This window comes from Catharus ustulatus, chromosome 1 (genome assembly GCF_009819885.2).
Source record: "Catharus ustulatus isolate bCatUst1 chromosome 1, bCatUst1.pri.v2, whole genome shotgun sequence".
In the NCBI taxonomy this organism is placed as follows: domain Eukaryota; kingdom Metazoa; phylum Chordata; class Aves; order Passeriformes; family Turdidae; genus Catharus; species Catharus ustulatus.
The window spans coordinates 154,064,800-154,092,003 of NC_046221.1; the positions used below are offsets into that span (position 1 = coordinate 154,064,800).

The 27,204-nt window shown below is 38.1% G+C and overlaps 1 protein-coding gene across 2 annotated transcripts in view; it reads right to left on the reverse strand.

The window, feature by feature from the left end:
* The window catches only part of LOC116997784 (adenylate cyclase type 8), a 120,293-nt gene that overhangs the window by 40,851 nt on the left and 52,238 nt on the right, over positions 1-27,204 (reverse strand). For both annotated transcript variants that reach the window (XM_033062894.1, XM_033062885.1), the window contains exons 4-7: positions 27,001-27,112; positions 16,295-16,422; positions 6,223-6,381; positions 1,963-2,233 (exon numbers count right to left, since the gene is read on the reverse strand). In XM_033062894.1, coding sequence (XP_032918785.1) covers positions 1,963-2,233; positions 6,223-6,381; positions 16,295-16,422; positions 27,001-27,112 — 670 coding nt within the window. The remainder of the gene's footprint in view (positions 1-1,962; positions 2,234-6,222; positions 6,382-16,294; positions 16,423-27,000; positions 27,113-27,204) is intronic.

Here is a 27,204-nt window from a genome sequence, read left to right on the forward strand (position 1 = left end):
ATACATGTGATCAGTTGCTCAAATTTTGTTGTAATTTATATTGGGTAAAGCAGTAATTTAAATTCTATTGGCAAATATTCAAACATACAGAGTGATTCATTGCTGGGTTGCTGCTACTGCAAGTCTCAAAGCCTGCTGCTGGCAGTGACCTTTAAGCTGCTTAATTAGTGTTATTAAATGCTTATTCTGTCCAAGACTGACACACCTCTGGAAAAAGCTACTACATCCTAGTATAATTTAAATCTATCATCTGAATCTTTTAGCTAAAATGCATTATTTATGAGCAATACTGCCTATTGTCTCAGCTGTAAATTAAAAATTACATAATAATTGAATCATACATGGAACAGCAGATTTTTAAAATCTTGTCTCCACTGAAAGGCTTATTGTAAAACTGTGTAATATAAAATTACAGCTTTTCCCAACACCGCTTCAAATTCTTTAAAAAAACAGTGAAAAACTGTTCTAAAAGTAGATTGCTTGTTGCCATAAGAAAAAAAAAATGTTTTGAAGGAACTGTTAAGCTATGCCTATTTCAATTACTTTCAAGGCCTTTTTACTAGTACTGGGCAGGAGTTGACCAGTAATTGGATAAATCCACTAATCCTTTAGTTTGTTCTTTGTTAGCATCAAGGTCATGTTTAGCTGAGAAAATGATCAACAAAATGAGAGCCTACTCTGCATAGACTGTTTTTGACTATAGAAATTGGAATATCTTAAAGGGAAAGAAATAGAGAGAGACCAGAAGATATTCACAGCAGCATGCACCATATCTCTACTCCTAATGAAATGACAATACAGAGACAGGTCAACAAAATACAGAGATGCTGTAAGGCAGTGAACATGCAGATACACAGATGTACAGAGAATATATAAAACAGGTGTTTTATATGACAGCAAACTGTGCCATGCTCAAATCCAGTTTGAAGAGATGAAGACACTGCTGTGGGCTGGTTGATTGTGAAATTTTATCACTTCTGAGCACATTTGTAAGAAGCAGAAGACGGTTGACAAAAGCAAGACCTCCACACAACAATGCTTGAGGTTCAACAGACAGTTCAGACAAATAGGAATAAGGATGTGCAGCAGAAGAAAGGATATCACGTCATTACAGATCCCCCAAAGAAAATGAAAGAAAGCTTCAGCTGACCTTGCTTCATAAAGACTCATCAATCTTTCAAGTGCAGTGAGAAGAGTGGAGTCTGAGGGCATTTTAACCTTTCTATCTTTAATTCCTCTAAACAAGCAGACTTCATAAAATGATTTTTTTACCATACAAGAATTGTTGGTTCCCAGGTTGCTGGCAATAAGCCATGCAGTGCTTTTGGAAAAACATCTGATCAGGAGAAGTTGCTATTATCTCTTATTTCTATTGAGCTACAGATGTCTTTAGAATCTAATTCATCTGCCAGTAAACCTTAATTATATCTTAGAGTATGAGTTTTTAATTTTTTTGTTAAAAAGGTGAGAAATGAAGAACTTGATTTCACAAGGTGCTCCTTTTTGGTTTTTTCCTTTTCTCAGATATCAATAAACTACTTTAGGCTTTTTCCTCTGGCAAAGCATCCTTTCCCTCATCCCTTTAATTTGATGGCTCTACAGCGAAGCTATGCAATGAGATATGCACTCTGACTAGAAGGTTCCAGCTAATTTAGTAACATTACCTTTATTTTTAATTACTTCTTTGTGAAGGGGTTAAATTAAAACTAAGCTTTGCAGTATTTGATTTCAGTTGGGAAAAAGGGAAAACACAATGAATCCAAAATCTCTGTTTCACTGGCATTTTCCCAGTTTAGATACGTGATTTTTTTTCTGCCTTGAAACAATTTGTTCAATCCTCTGCTGTTACAGTACATGCTAGAATAAAGGTTAAAGATGAATTTGTCTCCTCTGAGGCCTCCATTATTGAAGTGCACTCAATCATGCATTCATCTCAATGACATTGAAGGAAGTTTGACTTACATTTTGTTTTCCCACTATGTTATCAAATGGAAGTTCAGGGCTCCAGGATCCTTCGGTAAACGTAGCTCCACTGTTTCTCCTGTCAGAGGAGCTGACAGCCTCTTTCACAATATCTTCAGGTAAAGTCAACAGACTCTCCTCAGGTTGTTTAATTAAATAAGTCTCAATGTTATGTTTCCTCAGGAATTCATTGCGCTCTTTGCCGTGCCCTTCTTCAACTTTATAATCCCCGTTCAGGCAGTCCAGAGTGGCTTTGGAGATGTGAATCCTCCTGCATAAGTGAAATAAGTAGTAGCAAATGCTGATTGTGATCTACATAGGTCAGAAGGAGGTTTTGAACTCTGTATATCGTTTAACATCATGGATAAAGACAAGGTTTTCCATTGCAAACAATGAAAATTAAATAGTGCATTTAAAACCATGAATTTATTCATGGTCAAGTAATCTCAAGATATGTTTACATCAATAAAATGGCATTAATGCACAAAGTCCTGTCACAGGAAAAACACTGACATTCACAACTGATACCTTTGCTCATAGTTAATAGTTTATTGGGAGATCTTCCCAAGTAAAATCCTATTCTCAGTGAATGAAAATGGTACTTCAGGGAAGTGTGTTGAGAGAAAAATAAATGGTAAGTATTAGAGCAGTTTATGTGAAGGTCTTTAATTTCCTTCAGTTTCCTGAGGTATCTTAAACATTTGAAATTGGTGGTCTGATTGCACCTGAAGTGAATTAGGGAAATAGGGAAAGTATGCAAAGGCAAGCTACGTAATCATTTCTATTAAGACTAAGCAATGAGTTCCGTAAGTTTGGTCAAAGTAAAGTTGAATTTAAGAGATTAAATGCAAAAGAGCTCAAATTTTGCAATGGTATGATAGGAATTTGGATGTCTTCCAGCTAAAATATTTTTAAGGGATCAAGTTCCTGCATGTAGGAAAATTGCAGACACCTCAATGTGGTCAGCTATGCTACACTGTACAATGCAGCATCATGAATGCAGTAAGAGTTGTTCATCAGGCATTTATCTAACCCAAGAAAATAGTTGGTAGTGACCCTTCCAACCAGCTCATTTTTTAAACTTCGAGTGTCTCACTTTCTGAAGGACAGACTTGCATACAGATTCCTAATATTCAGAGTGAGCTAAAATTCTTGATCTTTTCTTGATGACCTTTGCTAAGTTGCTTTTCTCAGGCACCACAATTTGGCTTCCTCCTGTGAAGAAAATGGTTCTAGCATGCCCCTTGGGAACTTTCTTCTGCAACTCAAAGGATGCCAATACAGAATTGAATTGCATAATATTTTGATGGAATAAAAGACTATAAGGGCATATATATGATGTGTATGCATTGCTAGAAAATCAAGTGTTGGTTGTATTTAAGCAGTGTGAAGTGCCCAGGAGTATCAGAACTTGGCACAAACTGTTCAATTCCAACAACTGTAAATCTCAACATCTAATTAAAAGATCAAAAATTTGTATCCCAGCCATTTCTTAAGCTGTATCAACTTCCCTGCTTCTTCCCAGGTTTTGTACAACTTTCTTTTTCTAAACTCATGCTGTTATAATGATTGCAGAGATTAGTAGAATTTTGTAGTGAAAAATAGCAAAACTCATGACAAAACCCAGTAAAAATGTTCCTCAAATATAAGCAACTTTTGGCCTGGACTTAAACAGCAAAGCATATGACCTCTCAGAAAGATGATGTGTTTCCAAGCTCAAAGACATCTAAATATGCTAAATTTATGTAAGTACTAACCTAAAACAAAAGGAGAAAGGAAAGAAAGAGGAAGTGATACTCTAGTTGCCAAGATCAAGATGACTCTCTCTCTCTCTTTGGGTTCAACTAATATTTAGGAAGGATGAGTTATAGAGTCATGAAATATGGATTTTATTAAAGATATGATAACAGCTTTAAGCAGAATATGGAGATAGGCATTAATGTAATGTCTTTAAATGGGCCAAATATTAATAAATATTTTTCAGATTGTAAGTATTTTCTGACTTCACTTTTTGTACTGCTTTCTTAAAAAAAACCCCTTAAAATGTGAAGAGATATCTTTTAATTTTATACAAATACAGTACATTGGGAACCTGAGTAATGAAGTCAAAAATATTGCCTGACCTACTCTTGAAAGCATATCAGACCCAAAGTGTTAATTGATACCTGTTATTGAGAAATCATTGAAAATTTATTATTGCCTAGAATTTATGCAAGTCAGTGCTGGAGATTAATACCTACATACACTAAGTAAAGACTATTAGAAAATGGGATCCTGGCAGAAGAATGTCACTGAAATAACACTGTAGGATCTTACAAGGTTTCCTTCACAGGTGTTGTGGACACATTTTTTACTCTCAGAAAACCAGAAATCGCCATTTTTTCTCAGTGCTCTTAGCATTTATCCCCCAGCAGCTGGGCTGTTGGCTGATGCTCCTGTCAGGTGCAATCCCTCCCTGCCTCACCCATGCTCGTGGGTGCTCAGGGGAAATGCAGGCACCGAGGGGCAGAGCTGAGTCCCTGCTTTCCTGCTCTCAGACTGGGTGAAAGGATGTTTCCCACCCTCAGCTGCCTCTCTCTACTGTGCCCTCAGGAAAATGCTGCAGTTCATCTTTGCTCTTGTTTTATACTGTGAGAGCAGGACTGCTCAAAACCCCAGGGCAGCTTTCCTGGTGGAGCTGCTCTAGGAATGGGAATGACCTCAGTATTACAGCAAGGAGGGGGATTTGAATGCTGGTGGCAGGGAGAAATAAGGAGAGGCTGAAATGAGCTTAACTGCTCTATTAAATCTGCTCTGCACACTAGGAAACTCTGATGTAAATCACTATTCTGAGGGACTTGGTTCATTGCTGTCACATACAGGCTTTGTTCTGCTGGCACACTGATATCCAGGAAATCACTCTGCTCTGACAGACTGAAAACCTGCCAGGCTTTTTATCTACAGCAAGGCTGTGCATTTTCTGGGTTATTCATGACTTGCACACATTAACAGCAGTAGACTCCACTTTTTGCAGGTGTGGAGGGTGAAACTTGGATGATCAATTTGCTCATGTGAACAAAGCATCCTTTAAGTTACCCGTGGCTTTTGCATTGGGTAAGCAGCAGGCAATGAAATTTTTTTCTGAAATTTTCTACATGGGTGACATATGCAGAGTACTGCTCTCAGAGCATGCAGAATTTCCTTTTCTGCTAATTCCAAGAATATATATTAGAATAAGGGTTTACTATTTAGAACTGTGGAAGGGGCCTGCATTTACAACACATGAAGCAAATTTCCTTCCAGTTTCCCGGGAACATGACAGCACTGACAGATCCTGATGTGTGTGTAAGGAGGACAGCACATGACTCAGTTTTGATGACTTAAAATCCCTGTCATTCAAGGTGACAACACCACTTAGACTTTTTTCCACATAAAGATGTCTGCTGCTATTGTTTCCAAATTCCATGGCTAAAATTGGAATTGTCTATGTGATCTTTTCTACATCTTTCATCAGTGGCAGGTGGAACTGAAAGTGAACAGAAGATTCCTGCAATCACTACTGTTAATTCAAATTTAGGATTTGTAGCTTGCAAACTAGCAGGATATATTTGCCATATCAGACAGAAATAACATGCAACTTTCAGGTGAATCAGCCATATCAGCCACTCAGACACAGAAAAAAACTAGGCTTTTTTTTTTTTTTAGTAGAAAACCATACATTTTCACATATAGACAGGTCAAGATAAATATCTCAAAACATCTACTAAAGCATCAAATTATTCAAAAGGCTTCCTAGAGAGCCTGCTGTTCATAACAATTTGTTATTAGCATATTGACCTATGAACACATAATTCTTCCCACATTTTGTACATTACAAAATAAAACAAATTATAGCTTTGTGCCTCGTAGAATAGTTTGAATGAAAGAGGTGAGAGAATGAGGCCTGGAAAATCTCGTGAATGGTCAGCACCTCACTGGGAAATCTGGGCTACCTCTGAGGACTATGCAGGCTGAAAACAAAAATTGATCTTTTTTCAGAAAATCGAGGCTGACAAAGAAAAATAAAGATTTTTGTCTTGTCTTTCCAAATAGCACTACAAGCTGACCATTTCTACCTTTTTTTGGCTACAGCCTCACTGATCCTTGCCAACTGCAATATAACAAAAAAAAAAAAAAGGTCATAGTTGATGAAACGACGTAAAACAGTTAATCTCTTGGCAAGGTTACCAGTGTAATGTGCTGGCAGTGTTCTCTGACTGTGGGAAATTCACTTTGCCTTACCCAGGAATTCCACCCGACTCGAGTTTGTTTGCAATGTCCACATCCCATGACCAGACATCAAACTGCCACTTCCTCAGGCCCAGCACTCCACACAGAACAGATCCAGAATGAATCCCTATTCTCATGTCAATGTCATGCTTTGTTCTTGATCTGACATATCTGTTAAACAAAACACACAAAGAGAGAAGACCAGATTTATGAAAATATATGCCACAATTTTCCATATTATTTTGAAAAGGGTATGGTGTAAAATACGATGTCAATTAGCTGTAAGGTGCAGTCTAGCCTGTAAAATGAAGAGAGAACTTTCTAAATAGCAAAGGTAGGAGTTGTGATAAAATTATTCTAAAAGCCAGGTTATCATTAGGCAGTTAATTGCATGCATGGCTCAGTGGCACACTTATCATTCCAATTAGATAGAAAGGGAAAGATAGAGAGTGAAAAAGATGTCTGAGTGAAAGTATTTTGTTGGACTTATTGAGTGCTTTAGCTTGGAATTATAAAAGGATCAGTAAGAAACAGTCAGGAACAAAATGGACGGTTCAGGAACAGGAACTATTTTCATCAAACCTGTCTAATCTTTAATATTCTTGTGTATTTTTTGCTAATTTTAATTTTTTAAAAAATAGTTATTTTATTGATTGGGATTTTCTGGAGTTACTTTTTGTCAAATGATTAATTATTTTCATTAGATTTGGCCAGAACACCATTTTCTCTGTCATGATAGCCATGTGAGCTTAAATTCAGTTTTGTCCATTCTGTAGGGTGGTGAAGACCATTTCACCTCTCAAAAATAAACATATATGAACATATTTGTTAAGAGACTGCTTTTCCTCTTCTGTTTGTCTGACAAGAACTGTTTGCACCAGAAATAGTATTAGAGTTTGTGTTCATTAATCTTTAAATTGTGTGCTCAGGATAGGAAAAGCACATTGCTACTGCTGGTCCACAAACCTGCTGTGTCTCTGTAAAGGCCTCATCTCTACAGTCACTGAAGTCAATAAAGCACAGCAAGATCACACCACAGAGTAGACAAAGAGTAAACAGCTCTATTTCACTGCTCTCAAGTTAACTACAGTTTCCTCAGAAGCCTCAGCAATGACCTTGACAGACCCTCTGTAGAGGAGAAAAGGGTAAATTGCTCACTGCATTCAATACTCGAGCTTTCATTGTTGCAACAGAGCATCAGCTCAGTTTGTAAGGGGAAAAAAAAACAAACCAAACAGTTCAAAAATGGAGAGAAACTGGTTGCACAAAAATGTGAAAAATTGAAAATAAGAAATTCATCTTTATTGCTCTTCCCTTCATATTATGAAAACTTGGAGAAAGGCAGACATATGACAAGTCTCACAGTAGTAGTTTGCCCACAAGGCCTACTTTTAACAACAGGAAGCCAACATATTTCAGATATCTAAGAGAAAATGGTTTGAAATAGTTAATCATAAAAAGAAAAAAGAGAAACTTTGAGAAGGGATTTATCTGTGTTCTTATACTTAGAGCTTATAGTTTTCATTTACAAATTTCTTCATTGCATACCAGCAAGAGGGCTTGAAATACCAAAATTAAACAAACAATTACCTGTCTCTGGAAGATGGGATTTGCAACAAATCCTCCACACTGAAGCACTGTAAGTGTTGTGAGAACAGCTAATAGAAGTGATATCACTGAGATTTTAATCTATTTAGAAGAATTTTTATATCTTACAAAAATATCTAAACTGACACTCAGAACTGTCAGGCAATTATCACATAACTCATCACAATTGTTTCCCCAGTCTGCCTTTTCCTTTATTCAGGCTAAGACAATTATTTCTCATTTTACATCTGATTTCTTTATCTTGAAATAAAAGATAATTGTATCTAGCAGAATAATTGAGCAAAAAGCTTTTCATTGAAAAATGCAGTCAATAAGAAGGGCTAAAGTTTAACAAAATGTTTTAATAGCCTATATTTATGTAATCTTTCTCTATACATATGTAGACACACATGCTATTTTACCAATTTCATTTCTGTTTTACTGACTGTCATGTCCAGTGACAAGCAGCTGAAGGCTCTAGGTTTGTCTAGTTTAGAAGAGAGGAGGCTGAGGTGTGACCTTGTTGCTCTCTAACACTTTCCTGAGGTGAGGAAGGGGCGAAGGAGATGCTGAGCCCTCCTTCCTGGCTTCCAGTGACTGGATGCATGGGAATAACTCAAAGCTACATCAGTGGAGGTTCAGCTTGGGCATTAGGGAACATTTCTTTGCCATGGCTGAGGCCAAGAGTGAAACAGGCTCTCTGCTGAGGTGATTGATACCCCAAGCCCATGATCGAGAGGCATTTGGACAATGCTCTTAACATGCTTTGATTTTGGTGACCCTTGAATTGGCAGGCAGTTGGACTAGGTGGTCATCCTAGACCCCTTTCAAAATAGCTCTATTCTATTCTATTCTATTCTATTCTATTCTATTCTATTCTATTCTATTCTATTCTATTCTATTCTATTCTATTCTATTCTATTCTATTCTATTCTATTCTATTCTGTTCCTGTAAATTGTGGTCTTGTATTTGTATCTTATGTGAGAGCTAACACCCACAGGTATCACTGGAGAGACCAGGTACAAATGATAGTGCAACTGAGCAATGTGTCCCTCTATTTCCAGAGTGTTCACTTAAGAATTGCTGATTTAACTTTTCCTATGTCATAAAAATGTGGTGATGGCCTGAGAAGGCCTTGGCACTCTCCATCAGCCACACAGGACTTTTGCATTCTGTCCAAAACCTCACAGAGCTGTGCTGCCCACACCACCTCCTGTAGGGAACTGCAGACACTAACCAAGGTCCTCTCCCCCTTGCTTTATCTGTCTTTCACAGTCTCCCAGCAGCTCTTTATGTGCCACTCAGGTTATTTGATCTCATCAGCAGACAGAGTGGATTTGGCTTCCTGCCTGCAGCCTTTGGCTGAGGAACATTCTGCTTCTCTGCTGCAGTGCTGGTGCTCATGCAGGGCTCTGTCTGCATCCTCCTCTTGCCATGCACACCAGTGTGCTCTATGTTGAAAAGTGGGAAAATGCAGAAGGGAACCTGATTGCATGAAGCCACAGGCAGCTGAAATATGTTTAAACAGCCCTGTGCAGGACATGAATCAAAGCACAAGAGTGATCCTGTCTCACTCAAATAAATTACTTTAGTATTTGCAACACAAGACTGAAAGCAGAACTGTTGAGAACCTGTTGTGGAAACAATAGTCTTCGTAAAAGTTTTGTTGTAAGATACTAAATTGAACAAAAAATAAATGGTTCACTTTATTTAAAAATTTCTCTGCAAAGACTAAAACGTTTAAAAGTGAGGTGATTTGTTAGTATGTAAAAAGTAATGAAATTTTAATTATTCTTTTTATTTAAAATTGGGAGTGATGTGGGTTGAAAAAGACTTCTGGGTTATGTACAGAAAGGGACCTGATTGTGGTCAAATCCAACTCCCTAGCAGTCAGCCTACCACATACTTTAGGAGGTCTTGTTTGCATACAGGTACAGATAAAACAAAGCCTGAAATAGCAAAGCCGGGATCACCTTCATCAATGGTGGAGGTTCTAACTTATTCAGAAAAAATTTATCAGAAATAATAGCATGTATGAGATAAAAAACATAGAGATAAAAAATTAAGAGAGACCATTTTACAAAAGCTTTACAAAGGTATTCCACATCTAGTTCTTCTCTCTCCTAAATTTATTCAACTGTCAATGAAGCTTCTAATTAAAAAAATGTATTTTTTCCAACTTTTCTGGCTCTCTGCAGATACGCTGACAAAGGACATGCATGAATGCATTATTGATGATCTATAAAGCAGCCCTCTGTGCCTCACAAGTGCTTTGATATCTTATCCAGGATGAGGTAACTGTGACTGATGTTATTCTTGCCATTCATCTCATTTCAGCCTAGCCAGAGATAAAAAAATTCAGTGATTTTAATTGGATCTAGTCCTTTCCTTCTGGTCAGCATTCTTTGATGAGTATTTGATTTTTGTGGTGCTAATTGAAACCTTTTTTATTTGCATGAAGAAGGTAGCCAAAAGTCAGACATTTCCTTTTCAGCCTTTTCTGTAGCTGTTAAAAATCTGAGTGCCCTGGAATTCAGGCCCTGCAAATTGAGAGTGACACACTGACTGCCTCTGTGCAAGGTTATGTCTATGCTTTGAGATACTTAAACTAACCCCAGAATGCTTTTTCATTCTCAACAAGCCCTTTCACAATCTGTTCCCAGGTTCAACAGTTTGCATGTGATGAAGACCATTCTAATAGGTAATTTGAATGCAACTGCCTGGTTTGGAAGCAAAACAATTTCAGAAGAGCGGAGTTGGCCAGTCTGTTCCACTTTTTCATAGTGATGGCTAAAATTCTCTGGGGTTATTCAATTTACCCATCAAGACATGGTCATTATTATTCTCATGCAGGTGAAATATGAAAGTCTTTCTATTCTGGTTGAAGCAAGTAAGGGTCTCAGCTGACTGCTGTGAGCAGAAGAATGGACAAGTGATCTCCTGTGTCTCCTGCTGGCTGAACTGAACTTTGACCATAAGGTTCAGTTATATAGGGAACGTTTTGGTTTTACTCAACAGAATTATCGAATTTTCCTAAAGGAATGCAAATGCTTTTTGGTACAGACATGACAAGATAGTGGATGAAGTGAGGTAAGTGATCTTTTCAGTGTGGCTCTGGGAACTGTGTCATGCCTGTGAAGGAGATATCCATTATTTAAAAAAAAAACAGGTAACAGGATACACTAAACTACTGAACAATTTGAATGGTACAGTGCAGGTAATGCGACTTATGGGATGTAACACTTCATAGATGAACTTTACACAAGTTGAATTTACAATTTAATGTAGGTATTCCCCCAAGGAGCCAGCTTAAAATAGCACCAGGATGAGTTTACCTTGGATTTAGAACTGGAATCTAATGTAGGAAGAAACTGTTACCTGGAGAAGTTTCATATTGTCAGACCTATCGCTAATACAACTGACTTGCTCTGAGTTCAGGCAGAAACTGTAGCAACATGGCAGAGTTAATACTGCTGCATTCTTCTTTTTTATGTCAATCTACTCTGAGAGGCAGGAAAATAATACAGTACAAGGCACCATACACAATATTATTAGAAGTTTGCTTTTTCATTAGAAACTTATGTTATAAAAATCTATACAATTATATATGAATACATATATATATACAGTAGTTTCACGAATACAAGCCGCACGGATTATAAGCCGCACCCCCGGTGCCTCGACAATGTTGCTGTCTTTGTCAATAGATAAGCCGCACCCCGAATATTAGCCGCACTTTCGTTCGTCGCGAGAATCCGTGCGCAGCTTTCACAAATTGGCCAATTAGTAACAGGATTGCGGCATAGCGGGCTTTACTGGCTCGGGGCGGGGCCAGGAAGGCTCGGCCCGCTCATGGTTGCCGACGGGGCCGGGTGGCCCAGCTCAGCGCCACGGCTCGGCGGGGCTGGCTGGGTGGTACTGCCGCCGCCGCCGGGCTCGCTGGCCCCCCTCTCCCGTCAGCACCGCCCCGCTGCCGCGTTCCCTAGCTCCGCCGCCGGGCTCGCCGGCCGCGGCGCGCCGCGTTCCCTAGCCCCGCCGCCGGGCTCGCCGGCCGCGGCGCGCCGCGTTCCCTAGCCCCGCCGCCGGGCTCGCCGGCCGTGCCGCGTTCCCTAGCCCCGCCGCCGGGCTCGCCGGCCGCCCCCTCCCGTCTGCACCACCGCCGCGTTTCCTCGCCCTGGCCGGCACTGCAGGCCCCCGCACCGCCGGGCTCCCCCACGCTGCTGGCCCCGATTCTGCTGGGCTTCCCCCGCTGCCAGGCAGCCCCACCCGCCGGCCTTCCTGCTTCTGCCATGCTCCCCTGCACTGCTAGCCCCAGTTCTCCCGGGCTCCCCCGCCCTGCTGGCGTGGGCTCTGCCGCCCCCCCTGCCCCGCCCTGCTGGCTCAGGCTCTGCCGCCCGCCCCCCACACTGCTGGCCCCGCCTCTGCCAGGCTTTCCCACCTCTGCCGGGGCCGGCCGGGCTCCAGCTTGGCTTGGGGCTGCCGCGGGCTCTCACTTCCGTGTTGGCAGCTTTTAGAATTTTGTTAATGTATTAGCCGCCCCGGAATATTGGCCGCACTTCCGGGTTTCCACCAAAATTTTGGTCAAATTGGTGCGGCTTGTATTCGTGAAATTACTGTACACACATATACATACACTCCTATGCCATTTTTCCAATCAGGCCTTGACTGTGTTTTGTGGTGCATTCAAAGGAAAGAGGTCACAGAAATAAATAAACAAACCCATTAATCTCTCCCTGGTTTAGTTCATATCATCATCCAACTGCAAAAAGAGGGAAAGAAAAACTATTCTGATGTTCTCTCCATTCAGAGTCAGTGGCTGAAATGGACACGTGGAGGTGACAATATGATCAAGTCTGGGTGAGAAACCTAAATTCAATCTTAGAATTGCCAAAAAAGTGCTGGCTGAACTTGTGAGTATGTCACAAGATCTTTTTCCACCACTACACAGCAGTGAAGTTAAGCCTTAGTTTTTGGGTTTATGGAAACATCCTCTCTTCTGTGAATCAGAGCTCATTGCATCATAGGCAGAACCTTGTAGATCATGGGAGAAATAATCTGTGGAGAGAATCCAGAACTGGATGAATTATATTCATACATAATTATATAATTAAATAGTTTATTAATAATAGAATATGAAAGCAAGTCCTGTCGCTTTTTGCTGCCTGAGTAACTTCTTTAACAAAATTGATCATTTCATGATTTTTGTTAATACTCAACAGATGATGTTAAAATCAGTATTTTCATGCTAAAAGCAGAAAACCTGCCAGGGTAGTCAGTTGTCTGAAATATTTGATGTACTTTTAGTTGTGGATTTTGTTTGGGCTTTTTTGGTTTTCCTTTTTTTCCCTCTCTCATGAATTTGCCTTAATATTTGTACTTAATTACAGACTTTTAATGAAGACAAGCTGTTATCTAATTTCTGGAGTTTAGCCTATATTGCATGCTGGGACCATTTATTCTGTCATAATAGTTACTCTTTCAGATGGCTTTTAGTGGGAAATGATCCAACAAATGGAACAACTCAGGACTCCTTGATTTATCAAACATATATACCAGCACAAAGGTTTGTTTGAATTTCCACTCTTATAAATATTGGGCCATTTCCATCATTACACTATGAAAGTGAGTCCTTGAGGAGCTGAGCCTCATAAAATCTCCCTTCCTCTCTACTTCCAGTCACAGAGATTTTGGGAATAAGGACATTTGAGAAGGTGGTGTTATCCTGACAAGCACTTAGCTTAGGTGATAATTGTTAAAATGAAACATTATCAGCTGGTGACTAAACTTTCCACTGGAATCCCATTTCCATCAACAGTCAGCACAGACAGGCATTGATACAATAAAATTAAACACGAGAGTTATTGCTGCATTTGAAAAACAGCTGAATAAAAGAACTCCTTGTGAAGAGATTGTCCTTTTTTATTTAATTCACATTTCCAGGTGCAGCTAAACAGAATTTGCAGGTCCTTGGGTTTTGCAGCACAGGTGGTGTAAGGATTTTTTTCTCATGCCAAAATGTGGTGGAGCAAAGCTACTTTACTTTGGAGTAAATATCAGATTCCATGGGATCTTCCTGTGGTTATAAGTTGCCCATCAATTGTTCTCAACAGTTAAGGGAGCAAAGAACAAGAAGACAGATTGGAACAACAATAGTTCTTCTTTTAAGGGATTTTTAATGAAGAATGGTGATGCAAGGAAACATTACAGAGAAAATAATGATCATGAATTATTTTGCTGAATTCTGAAAAGTTTCTTTCATCTGCAAAAGAAGTAGTGGAGCTGCAAGACTCAAGCTTAAAATCAAGTTGTAGAGTCTCAATTGACAATAAATTAGCAATTTGGCTGCATGGATACGAGCTGTATGAGAACAATCAGAAGTCCCTTGCGAGACAATCTGTCCATGTAGATTTATTTTACATGTTGTATAATGAATGGATCTGACATTCTTGTTCTATTCCCTTTGACCATGGAGTCATCAAGGACAATAGAATGAGCATTCAGCAATGGTATCCTGAGATCACAGTGGTTTTCTGGGCACTGCCTCACCAGAAGGGTTGTACTGATTGTTGTAACATTCCCAACCACCTCTTGTCAATGGAAAGAAATGTTTGTCTGTGTAACTTCAATGCAGCTCTCAAAGCTGAGCGATGGTTTCTCATATCTTGGGTCACCTCCCTATTATTTTAGACTTAAAAAATATTTATTTTCTGAAATCTTCTTCTGATGATAAAAAATTTTCTAATCATCAAAATGTCATTTCTATCATGTTTTTAATCTGGTAAAATTCAGTGTGATAAAAACCTCACTTTTACGAAGATTTTTCATCTTAACTGTGAGAGATATCTACTTAACTGGAGATATCTATCTCCAAATTCTCTCAGAAATGTGAGCAGGAGTATTTCTAATATTCCATGGCAGGACTGGTCCTCCCTGTGAACTGTGTTAACACATTAAGATAAGCAACATAAGGCTCCTGTACTCTGAACAGAAACGCCTGGGGGAAGAACCATCCTCATTGCATAACAGGAAATTAGATACTGGATTATCAAATAAAATTGAGGTTATCTGAACTGAATTAGTCTGCAATGGATGACCCAAGTCCTGATGGACTTTGGTGTCACAGCTCTGACTGCAGCTGTCATTTAAGGTACTGAAAATTGAGCACAATTTCCACTGGATTACTGCCTTCAAGACCCTGTTCACTGAAGGGCAGGGGGTGTTGCAGACTTCCCCATGTGTAAGGACGTGGAGAGAAATTTACTGTCTTAGAAGAAAAAGGGCTTACAATGGGTTGTCTGCAGGTGGTGTTACCAAGGAAATCCAGAAGATCTGATGTGTATATCCAAAAAATTTTGACAATAAAGGTAGATTTTTTTCATCTCTGTGTTCTCTAAGTCATGTTTCACTTTCACTGGGGGGTTTCCAGAAGCAAAGTATTGATTACTTTATTCAACATTTAGCCTGTGATAATTGAATCCAGCCTTCTTGGATATCACTGTTGCATAGTCATTATTCAGTTACATTTTCCATTAATTAATTTTAGTAAAATTCTTTCTCTATTAAGAGCTCAGTAATGCAGCTTCAGTGTGCATTAACTGTCTGATGTATGTCACAAGACAGGCCCAGATAAAAGGGGAAAAGAGGTCTGGACAAGAAGCAGACAAAGAGATTGGACAGCAAAATATCCAGGGAAAGAGGACAGTGATCGTTTTAGGCAACAGTATTTTAGGGAAGACACAACAGAAAAAGTACTTGCATATGAGAAACTCAGTAATTTTTTTAATTGATATGTTATATCAGTGAAAACCCATAAGTTTCAAAAAGATGGACAAAACCTCTCTTGGAGTGTTAGATGTCAGCCAATGTCATGGTAACTCATTAAACAAGCTCTACCCACAGGCTGCTGAAACACAATTATTATTAATTGTAATTGCATCAAAATACAATAATCTAACAGCAATATAATTATATTTACATGATGGGAACACATTCCTTCATTAAAACACTTCTAATGCTTGTGAATTTAAGCAAGAACCTAATTTAGAAGGTAAAATTTGTTCATCTGGAAAATCTCAGTACTTATGAGTTTGTCTATGAGATAGTTTACAAGCTAGAGTCTAGCCAAAGCTGTCTATTTTGTGTTTATATTGTGGTTTAATTTTATTAAAGGGATTATAGGAAGCAATTCAGACTCCTCCTCTTCAGTCTCCCCTTGAAATCCACAACAATACAAAGTGAGAGCTGCCAAGGACTGTGAAACCTCTCAGTTACACACACAGCTATTGTGTTACATCTCTGAAGTAGCACAGGTTAATAAAATCATTTTAGTAACTGCTCCCATCATTATGTGGATCAAAAAGGGCCTGTCCTTTTCACAGTGATAATGCTGAGATTTTTGAACCAACAGAATAATTACTTGGCCAGTGATAGCATTCTGGGGTAGGAAGTTCAGAACACTGCCAGATACAATGAATCAGGAGGAGTAAAAAGCATTACCTGATAGTTTTGATCATGCTGAGCCCCATTTCAACACAGCAGTGTGCGTGGTCCTGGCGGGGCTCTGGGAGCCCTGACACACAGTAGTAACAATCCCCCAGGATCTTTATTCTGAGACAGTGATGTTCCTATGCACAAATGTATCAAAGAGAAAGAAAATGTTTGCACATTTTTTCATAATTTTAAGGTGAAAGTAAAAGTGGTTGAAAAATTATGGTTAAGAAACCTACCAAACCCCTACCTTGTTTCTGGATGTTTCCTGCTTGCCATTAGTATAATTGTGATTTATGCCACCTTTGAAATAAAGTACCTTTACATTTGCAGCAAAAAAGAGTGTAGTGATTTTTCTTTTATGCTAATCTGAGATGTCCTTGCTGATGAGGAGAAAGGTTTTATCAGAACTAGGTGAACATAGGCCAAGGATTCAGAAATGCCAGCTGAGATAATGAATAACCCAATTTAGGTTATGTTCCTCCAGGGTATGTTTTCCTGCCCACTTTTTCCACTGGAAATAAATGAAAAACCTCTTTCCTCCTGCTGAAATCCCTTCCCACCTAAAGTTTCCAGACTCACACTCAAGTATTCCCAGCAGCTACAGGAACTGATCAAGTATCTGCGTGGCAAGGATCTCGGAGAAGCTGCCTTGCATTGGGTGTCATGCTGAGATAAATGATGTTTCTTTGGCATCCAGCAGGAAACATCCTTTACCCTATGAGCAAATAGTGAATTTAATTTCTAAAATACATATTAACAGTATCATTACATACTGAAACAGAATATTATTGTGTGATTTGTTCATTATTTTAGAAGATCTCTTTCTAGTGAACAGAAATAATTGAGTTGCTGAAATTTTGCAGTTCCCAGACCAGCAGGTGAGACCAGGATTACCTGTAAATTTGCCCAATGTATTCTGGTGGCAATCAATGCACAGCAACAGAGAACACTACAAGTTGTGTCAAGGAAGTGTTTTTATGATGGAGAATCATTGAAATATTGAGTGTAGTATTAATAATCAATCAGTAAAGGCTGCAGTAACAGGCCTTTAAAAAGAAAAATTTAAGTCAGATCTAGAAGCAATTGTGAATACTGGCTCTCCCTGGAATCAAGAGTGGGCTCCATTCAAAGTTTTGCTTAGAAAGAATGAAGCTTTGTAGTCAGCCTCAGACAAGCCTTGCACAGTCCTGGAGTGGCACACAGAATTTACAGTTTTACCCAAAGCTTTTAGTGAAGTCAGCTGAAGCCTTAAGCATGCCAGCAAGGGTAAAATCTGCTCTGGGCATGTGGCCAAAGAAAGCTGATTCACCCTTAAATCTCCTTAAACCATCAGTAGGAACTGACTGTGTTTGAAGCTTTGGTTAAGTCTCCAGCTGAAGCCAGTTCTGCCTTTCAGAGTGTAATGCCTTGCTATCCAAGTTTCACACAAAATTCCAGACTGAACTCAGGCTTCTAAAATGTCACAATTCATATGTAACTCTTCTCTTTCCTCAACCCCTTCTTTTCAGCCCCTCTGCAGACCCACACAAGAACACTGGGAATTTTTCTCATGGTTTCAAGTCAAATAGTACATCCTAAATCCCTCCAAAATAACAACCTTTTTATTTTTTTTTTTTAACAGTTTCCCCTCAATGGAAATAATCAGAGATGTCATTTTACCACATTTCCCACCTATTTTTTTAACTATAGAGTGAAACTGTGAACCATAAAATTAAGGTAGGTAGGACTTAATGACATAAATAAGTGCACATCAAACAATAAGTGAGCTTCCTTAATCTTATCTTCATGTTCCTCATTTAGACAAAATGCAAAGAGATGAAGATATAAACCACAGATTCTAGAGTTATTTGGTTTTCTAAAGGTCCCATTCAATTGATTCTTAATATAAGTGATGTTTACTTTTACATCTACAAAGTAAAAGGTTCGTGCATTATGTCACATTGGTTTGACTGAGGTGGAATAAATCAAAAGGCAGCACTTTATTCAGAGCCACAAAATACTTTACAAATAATAGCCTCATAGTAGAATAGAGGGGAAAAAGGGGAAAAACAGTAAATTTTTAGGAAAGAAATAAAGACTGGAAGAAAAGAAAGAAGAAAGATGTATATCAATATTATTATATTTTAATTTTTAATTTGCATTTTTAACTTCAATATTTATTATACCTATCTGATGATATGGGACACCCCTATTAAGTGAGAATTTATTTCAGCACGGTTCAAGAGCATAGCCTTCCGTAGAAAATTATTTGATTCTAAATGCCTTACATAAACTGGCTAAAGTGCTGATTCCAGCAAATTCAGATGAGAATTGTGTCACCTTAGTGCATATCTCAAATTCAGAATACAGAGGGATGTGCTTTCTGAAAGAATAAGAATCTTAATGCATGTCAAGATCTGCTAATGAGGGTCTGATATATGTAAATGTGAGTGAATGTGTGTGACACAGGAAATCCATTCAACACTATGAACGTTTTCCCTTTTTTGTCATGTGATGTCACCTGGCTGGTTTGCCAAAGCTCAGGAAGTCATCTAGGGAGTGCAATATCCGCACGGAGGTGGCTGTGGCAGGTGTCCCTGTGCCAGACACCAGTGGGGCTCCCCACTGCAGCCCAAGGAGAGCCAGGCAAGGCAGCCAGGGAAGCCTGGGGACTAATTCAGCTCTCAGCAAAGCAGTTGGCCAGGCTTCAGTTCAGCTGTCTGTATCTGAGCTCACCACCTATCTGTAAGACCCTGGGTATGTGAAACCCCCACACAGGAATAACAAACATGACATAAGATTTATGTCCTGTGGAACGTTGCAGGGGTCGGGCAAGGTGTCTCTACTGGCACAAGAAACCACAGGAAGCTTTTAAATGACTCCTTGTCTTCCTATTTTTTTCCCCCAATCAAATCAGTCAATCTAATTATGACTGCTAAATGTGATCTATGTTACAGCCTTCGTGCATTTCTTTTGCATTTTTTATTCTTCCCTAATTATTCCCATCATACTAGTTTCAAATGTAAACTATGAGCTTTTTATCACTGGAAATATTTCATCTAGAGGAAGATAATTCAATGACTCCCAAGAAGGATGGGGCTAATGGTGTCTGCCTTTGGCAGAGGAGAACTGCCTGGTCTCCTGAGATTCCCTCAGATAACTCACTAGCTTAATCACATCTACAGTTTAGGCTCAAGGCTTTGTCAGGCTGGTTGTACGAGGGCATTAAGGTTAGATACATGGATAATGTGGGCAGCCATGCCTTAGTTTTAAACCAGATACTGAGGTTTTTCACTTTTCAATGGTATAAAAAGATATTAGTAGCAATCAAGATTTTCCTCACACTGTAGAGCTCAAGCCCACTTCCTAAAATCATCTCACAGCAATGGTATCTAAGAGTGGCAAGTTGATATTAAATGAAAAGGAAGGAAAGAATCTAAATATGTGTGAATAAACTACTTAAATAAGAGAAAATTGTCATACAGGAACTTTGATACAGGAAACTTTTCATAATAGTGTCGAATCCTTGCACTTGTGAGGCTATTATCATCTCCTCTTTAATTTATTCTATTCCTCTTCCCTTTTTCATATGCAATTCTAGAAGTTGTCCTTGGGCATGTAAATGGCAGTTGATATTATACAGACATTCACATCAGCCTCACACTCCTTCCAATACTCATTCATTAATAGCATTTATTGAAGGGATCTATTAAAATCTCAGCATGTCACAAATAGGGGCTCTTTTCTCCCCTTATTTACAGCTTTTCATTTGCTGCAAGTGGAAGATTAAGGGGCCTGATTCTGTCAAGATCATTTTAAATCAGAATTTTTGCCTGGGGATATTGAACAGACTCAAACACACAAATATTTTTAATAATAATTCTAGATTAATTCAGCGGCAATTGATAAGAAACCTTTTTCCAATTCACCTAAATCCAGAGAAAAAGAAAATATGCAGATTTTTCATAAATAATTACCTCGTATGTGGTGAATGATTTATGTTTGAGCTTATTAAATAAACCCCTAGTGACTGGAAAGGAAGCAAAGCAAATTGGCATAAGGTGGAGTTGCAGAAATGAGTTGCTCAAATATCAAGTTACTGAAAGACACAGTCAGAGACTTCATTAATATTTCTTGTTTCCTTGGGCTAAATTTCTGACAAGGGAAAAAAAGTGATTTTGTTTTATAAGCTATGTCACTTTTCCAATTCTGCCAGTGCTGAATTAATCATTCCACCAAGTTTTGAAGGGAGCCCCATAGGATAGCAAACAGATCACAGAAAAGTCAAAATTTTTTCCCAATTTTTATAATTTCAAGCGAAAAGTTTGAAACATTGGGTATGAAAAAATACTGTAACTGAACTACAGAACAAAGACAAGGCATACACATAAGTCTTCTTTTAAAAGGCAGCCAGAGTGGGAGGAGGAAAGGACTTGGCCTTTGTGTACAATAGCTCAGTTCCTGAAACATGTGCCAAAGGCAGAGGAAACCTGGATAAACCTCATTTCTCAGCATGAATAGGGGCTAGGCCAAAGCTCTTAATCAGCAGTCTGTTTTAGGGCAGGTTGCTGAGAGAGGTCCATCCAAATTCCTTCTATTGCAGCTCTGCCACTTTGGAAAACAGAACTGGGACCTTGAGGGAGCCAGATGGAGGGGGGTTCTCAAGTCTGGTCATGTGGGCAAAAAGGATCAGATATGGTGCACAGTTACAAAGGTTGTTTCTAATTTTTATACAAATACAGAGAAAAATACGGCAGTCTTTCATTTGCCTGAACTAGGGAATATGTAAGTATGGCCCTATATTAAACACTTTCTATGTATGTTAACTTACCATAAAAGGAGTAGGTTTTTTTTTTCTTTAGAATAACCTATAGTGGGGTGTTTAGCATATCTCTGTGCTGACAGAAAAAAGGTTTGAGTGTCTCATGCTTCAGAAGGAATTGAGGCACGTTGGTGAATGAGTTTTATAATATATTATATCAACAGCTTTGTTCCTTGACATAGTATAGAAGAACACTGCTATGATTATTGTGTCTGGTGAGCAATTTGCCTTGCCAGCTCCTGTTAATTAGAACACTGTGCTTTAAGTGATTTCAGGGACAGAAATCCCCATGAGAAAGAGTCAAGGTGTTTCTCTCTAGCTAAGGCAGGAACAATTCTGCATGGAAAATCTGCCCCTTAGGAGTTTCTTGAACTTAATTGCTTCAGGTACATTGGCCAAAAACACTAGAACATGAGCCAAGGTGTGCCAAGAAAGAGATTATAGCCAGGTAAGGCTCGGTCTCTTCTCCCAAGTAACAAAATACAGAACAAGGGGAAACAGCCTCAAGTTGCACCAGCAGAGATTTAGATTGGATAGTAGGTAAAATTTCTTCATCTGAAGGATTACCAAGCTTTGGAACAGGCTGCTTGGGAAAGCAGTTGAGTTGTCAGCCCTGAAGCTATTTAAAAGACACATGGATGTGCTGCTTAGGGACATGGTTTGGAAGTGGCTCTGGAAGTGTTAGGTAAATGGCTAATCTTAGAGGCCTTTTCCAACCTTAATTATTCTATGAGTCTATTAAGGATGAGTTGGAGAATTCCCAAGAATGTACTTGTGAAGCCTAATTTAATTCAAATCCCATTTTAGCTACAGAGTAGGCCTTCTTTTCGGAGGAGGTTGAATTTGAGTAATTCTTAGTTTATAAATCACTAGGAACATTTAAAAAATAATTTATTTAATCTGTCATTTTAATCTGATTTTTTTCATAAAAATACCTGAACACTATCACTTCTAAAATTATTTTCTGGGCTAGAGTCTATTTGACTCTTTAGGTCTTTTGACTGGCTCTTTACCATCTGAAAAACTCTAAAGCTAGGGAGAACATTGTGAACAAGATTGTTTATTCATTAGTGTTAGACGATTAATTATTAACACTGGTTGGGAGGAAAAACACCTCAGAATTAATCACTGCCAGAAGAGCATTCACTCCATCCCTTTACTATAAATTTATAATGAACTAAATATTATATATGCATACTTGTAATCCAGAAACTCTGCTTCTTGCTACAGCACCCCAACATATACACATGAAAAAATGCACACCTGGCATATATGTTTAAACAGGGGTTTTTAGGAAGTCTCTGGGATCCTGTGGAATACATGCTTGAAGATAATTTCACCACAGAACAAAGCTCTGCCAGCTCAGGGCTGAAATGTGGAAATGTGGCCTGAGACAGTAAAGCACTGGAATTGGAGTGTCTTTATCAAGGAAACAGAAAAGCTCTCAAATCCCTCCAGTGTTCCCTTCCTGATACCAGCAGGTGCAGGTATTTTCCTGGGACTATGGGCTGATGTGCTCTTGTGGAGCTGGGAAGTCAGGCTGGTTTCCACCCCTGGAAACAGCAGTCACAAGATTGGTAATACACCATTGAAGGAATTTTTAACAGCTTGTCTACAGCATCACAAGAGACAATTTAACCAAGGTTACAGAAAAAGATTACCTCCTTAGGAAAAAATAAACAAAACCCTATCAGTCCTTTAATAAGCTCCTTTATTTAGGGTTTTACTCTTTCCTCTTTGTCATATCTGAAACTGAATCTACAAAGAGTGTAGATGAATTTAGAAATATGATAATTTAAATCATGGTATTGGCTGACATCTAGCACTGCAGAGAAGGCAGAGGAAAAACAAACATCAAAAATAACTATAATTTCACCAGACAGGACTCTTTTTAGGCTTAAGTAACTTGCTGAATGTCATCTTATTTCCCGTCTCTTCTCAAAATTTCTGCCTAAGGAAAGTATTAATATTAATTAAGTTTCTATTTAGGCCTTTCAGTAGATGAAGTAGATATAAGGAAATGCTTTTCTTCAGTTCTGTTTTATGCCAACTTATTTTTCTTTTTTTCTAAATGTAACTTTTCTCTTTAATAACTATAAATCTTTTACAAATATCACAGAGTGATTAGAAATGGAAAGTAACACGCTATTACATTTTTCCTTGGAAAAAATACGGAACTGAGTTCTAACTTTTGTCCAGAGTGTTCTGTGGCAATGATAAAGATATTATGGAATTTTTTTTGTTATTATTATAGACATCAAAGTATGCCACAAAACTTGATGTAACTTAGGAAAGATTAAAAAAAATCAGAAAGTTCTCATTACTTCTGCATTGCTTAACAAAATTTAATAAGAGAAAAAAGAAGCTTAGCCAAATTATAGTTTCCAGTATGCTGTGAAAATATCTTCTTTAATATTATATGATTAGTATAAGATGCTCAAGCAGATCCAAAAATTGTTTATACGAGATAATAATTTAACACCTTTACTTAGAAGGAAATAAGGATTTATATATTTTTTTCCTTAAGATCTAAAGAAACTACCTCAAGCTTTCTGCAATTGACCTCTTTGCTTTGATGCAATTCTTAGAGAATTCCAAGAATCTGAGTAAGAGTGACTATTCTAAACAGTTATGATAACTCTAGTTCAGCTGATTAAGAACCTGTTAAGTGATAGATCTGAAATCTAGATGTGATTGTATAATCCTCCTTAGTGGAAGATCCTTCTAGGGAAGCCTTGAAAGGACCACTTTCCAAAAGTCCTGTCGAGGATTTACAGGCAAGTAGGAAACTATTGCTAATAACATTTACTAAAGGAATAGGAAATATTCCTTTTGAAATATTCAGTAAAATAAACAATTACCATACAGACATGGTAGTCACCATGTGACAGCAAGACCAGAAAACCCCAAAATAGTATTTTTCAGAACAATAGTGTTATCACTACTGTATATTCAGAATGTATATGGCATTTGGACAGCAACCAAGGAAAGAGACGTGAGGAGGAATGGTGATGATCTACCTCAACTACACTTATGGGGGTTAGTCCAGGAACAGTTTTTCCAGTGCTTTAAAAGGGCTCCTCAAAAACAGCAGGTGTTCCAGAAAAGTAGTCCCCAAAACTATTTGAAGGAATAAATCTTAGAGAGTAAAAACTTAGCTGTAAGTTTGGTCTATTTCTTTTATCAAAAGGAAACCAAAAAAATCTCTTGATCAAAGCATCTAGATGCATTCCCAGAGGACGTCAGTGGCTACAAGATGGTTCTTTTGTCTGGGAATGATAAGCCATAGCAAGAATCAATGTATGCAATTCAAAGTCAGAAAAAATCAAATGAGAAAAAATCTGTACTGAATAAACAGTGCAAGTGTTAAGGCTCTGGAACAGATGACCAAGATGGACAAGTGTTAAGACAAGATCATCTCTTGCTGCATTCAGATGAAGACCAGGAATTTTTCCAAAAATACATCTTTACCAGGTGTGAAAGCTTTATGGAATATCAGATGGGTAGGTTGATAGATCCATGTAATTCACAAATCCTTAAAATTCAGGACAACACAGTGTCCATTTCCAAAATTTTCCAGAGGAAAAGCAGAGGTTCAATATAGTATTTTATTTTATGCTGGTCCCCTCCATAAGAGTCCAGTGTGGAGTCCTGGTTTTCTGTAAAGTGTGGAGGGGGAATTTGCCTCCTTGAGTTGGACAGAAACACCAAATCCTTTCTATGGAAGCAAGAGAGGTTCCACTCTGTCAGGCATCTCTGTTGTCAGGGCATGACACAGATATCATGACATCCATGTCACAGAACCCACAAATAAGGAACACAATTAAAATGTCTTTTTTTTTTAAAATTAAATTTTAATTATTCTTGATCATATCACTCTAATCTTTTTAGGCAAAATCTGTTCAATTTCTGCAGTGATTCTTCCAGTGTCTTCCACCTTTCAGAAGATTGTTGTAGACCAGTGGATTATTCTAATCAATGATGTGTTAAAAGAAGAAGTAAATTCCCAGACTAGGAAAGGTAAAGAAATGCATGAAAGAGCCTAGGGTCTTGAATGTAGTGACTGAGAAATTCACTTGGGATGTGGTTGTCCTGATGTTTTGGAGCCACAGATATTCTTTTATCCCAAATAACAGATTTCTGGATGAGAAATTCTTGGTTATTGATATATTTATTGCCATTTCTTTAAAATAAACACACCTACATTTTTGGGTTACCTACTATTGGGTGGCATATTCAATATTCTTCATGAAGAATTATTAATTTAGAACTGCACGAGAAAGATTTCTAGAAGGCTAATTAACAGATGTGTGAATAGCCACAGAGAAGGGAAAAATGTTGAGGTATCTAAAGAAGCAACATTTTCAGTTCTCATAAAACAAAAACCAAACAAATAAACCCAAAAAAACAAGCGGGAAGTCGGCTTCAGGGTTAAGTGGCACGTGAAGAAGAATTCACTGGATTAGACTTTCAAATGTAAATGCCTTCCTTGTTCCTAACCCCTTTACTGGATAGAGTCAATCTACACAGAATCACTATTGGTTAAATATAGCTTATGGAATGATTTCAAAATATGGTTAATGATCATGAATGCTAGCCAAAATTGAAATGTAAAGCAAGGCTACAAAGCATTTTATATACATAATCTTCCTAAAATATTTCTGTGGAATACATACATTCTATTTGGTGTAAAATATGTTTCTTCAGTTCAAGTAGCTATTTCTGTCAAGCCATACAAAAGCAGACATTACTCCTATAAGCTTTAAAAAAACAGGACTGAGGCAATTCTTTCACCTGGCTTGGTTTACCATGTAGACCAGAGCTCATGGGGGCTTTTTGTTTGCAAAGCAAATATTGTAGTTTGCATTTGCTAATTTGCCACTGCCCAGGCAATGGGTTATGGCATCACTCTGTACAAGAGAAAACAGATTGCTATTTGAGATAGAAATCACTGAATCAAAAGAAATTTCAATAATTATGGAATCAAGCCTTTCTTGACTTTAATGTGTAAGCTGAGAGAAAACCACAAGGATCTTACTGCGACTGTGCAATACATGTACAAACACCCCATAACCCCGATTCAGAAATGTATAAAAGCCAGTGAGGGATGCAAATCTGTATATCAGATTAAGTACTTTATGTTCCCTTTATAGTAAAGAGATAATATGGTCTATGATATTCAGCGCAATTAGATTTTTCCCACAGTATGTACCTACATTTGGCTGGATAAATGGTAAGATAAACGCCATGAAATGTAATTTATTGCCTCCACTTACAAGCATTATTTGTCAGCTCAGATATAGCACTTAAAGATATCCATATTAAATTAAATTTTGGCCAAAGAAACATGAAAAAAAATTGCAAGCCTAGCAAAACTAAGCATGTTCCACTTGTATTTTTGTGCTTCACTTTTCTTTTGATCAGTGCTAATTAAGTAGCAACTGATTTTCCTGATGTAACAGTCTCCTCTGCTGTGTTTAATTGATTTCATTGCTGAGTTAAATAGAATCCAGCCTAAAGACTATATACCCTGCTGTACCAAACCACTGCAATGACTGTGGGAACTGATTAGATGACCTCAAATTAATACATCTTTTAACCTTCCCCACCTTGCAGAAGAAAAGACAAAATAAAGTTATGGTCTTAAAAAAGAAAAAAAAAAAAAAAAAAATTTCTGTCCAGCACCAGAGAAGCCCAAAGTTCTGATGATAACCTCAGCTTTCACTTGCTATCAGAACTTATCATCTTTCATATAGCTTTGTGAGTGTCTTCCAATCTCAATTGCTATATTAAACCCCTGTGGGGAGAATCTGGATATATATATTGTTCAAAGTGACCAAAGGGTATTTCCCAAACCTCCCAAACATGGAGCTGATTTTGTCTTTCTGGAAATAAATTGTGTTTAACTCACATGTGCAAGTCGATCAAATCTGGCAAAGAGCTCGTTCAGCATTCGGACCAGCTCCTGGGCTGACAGAGTTGTGGAAAGGTTGGTGAATCCTTTAACATCTGCAAAAAGAATGCTAAAAAAAAGAAAAATATAATTTTAAAATAATAAAATTTCAGTCTGTTTCCTTTAATTACTGAGTGTTTTAAGTTACCTTCTAGTATTATA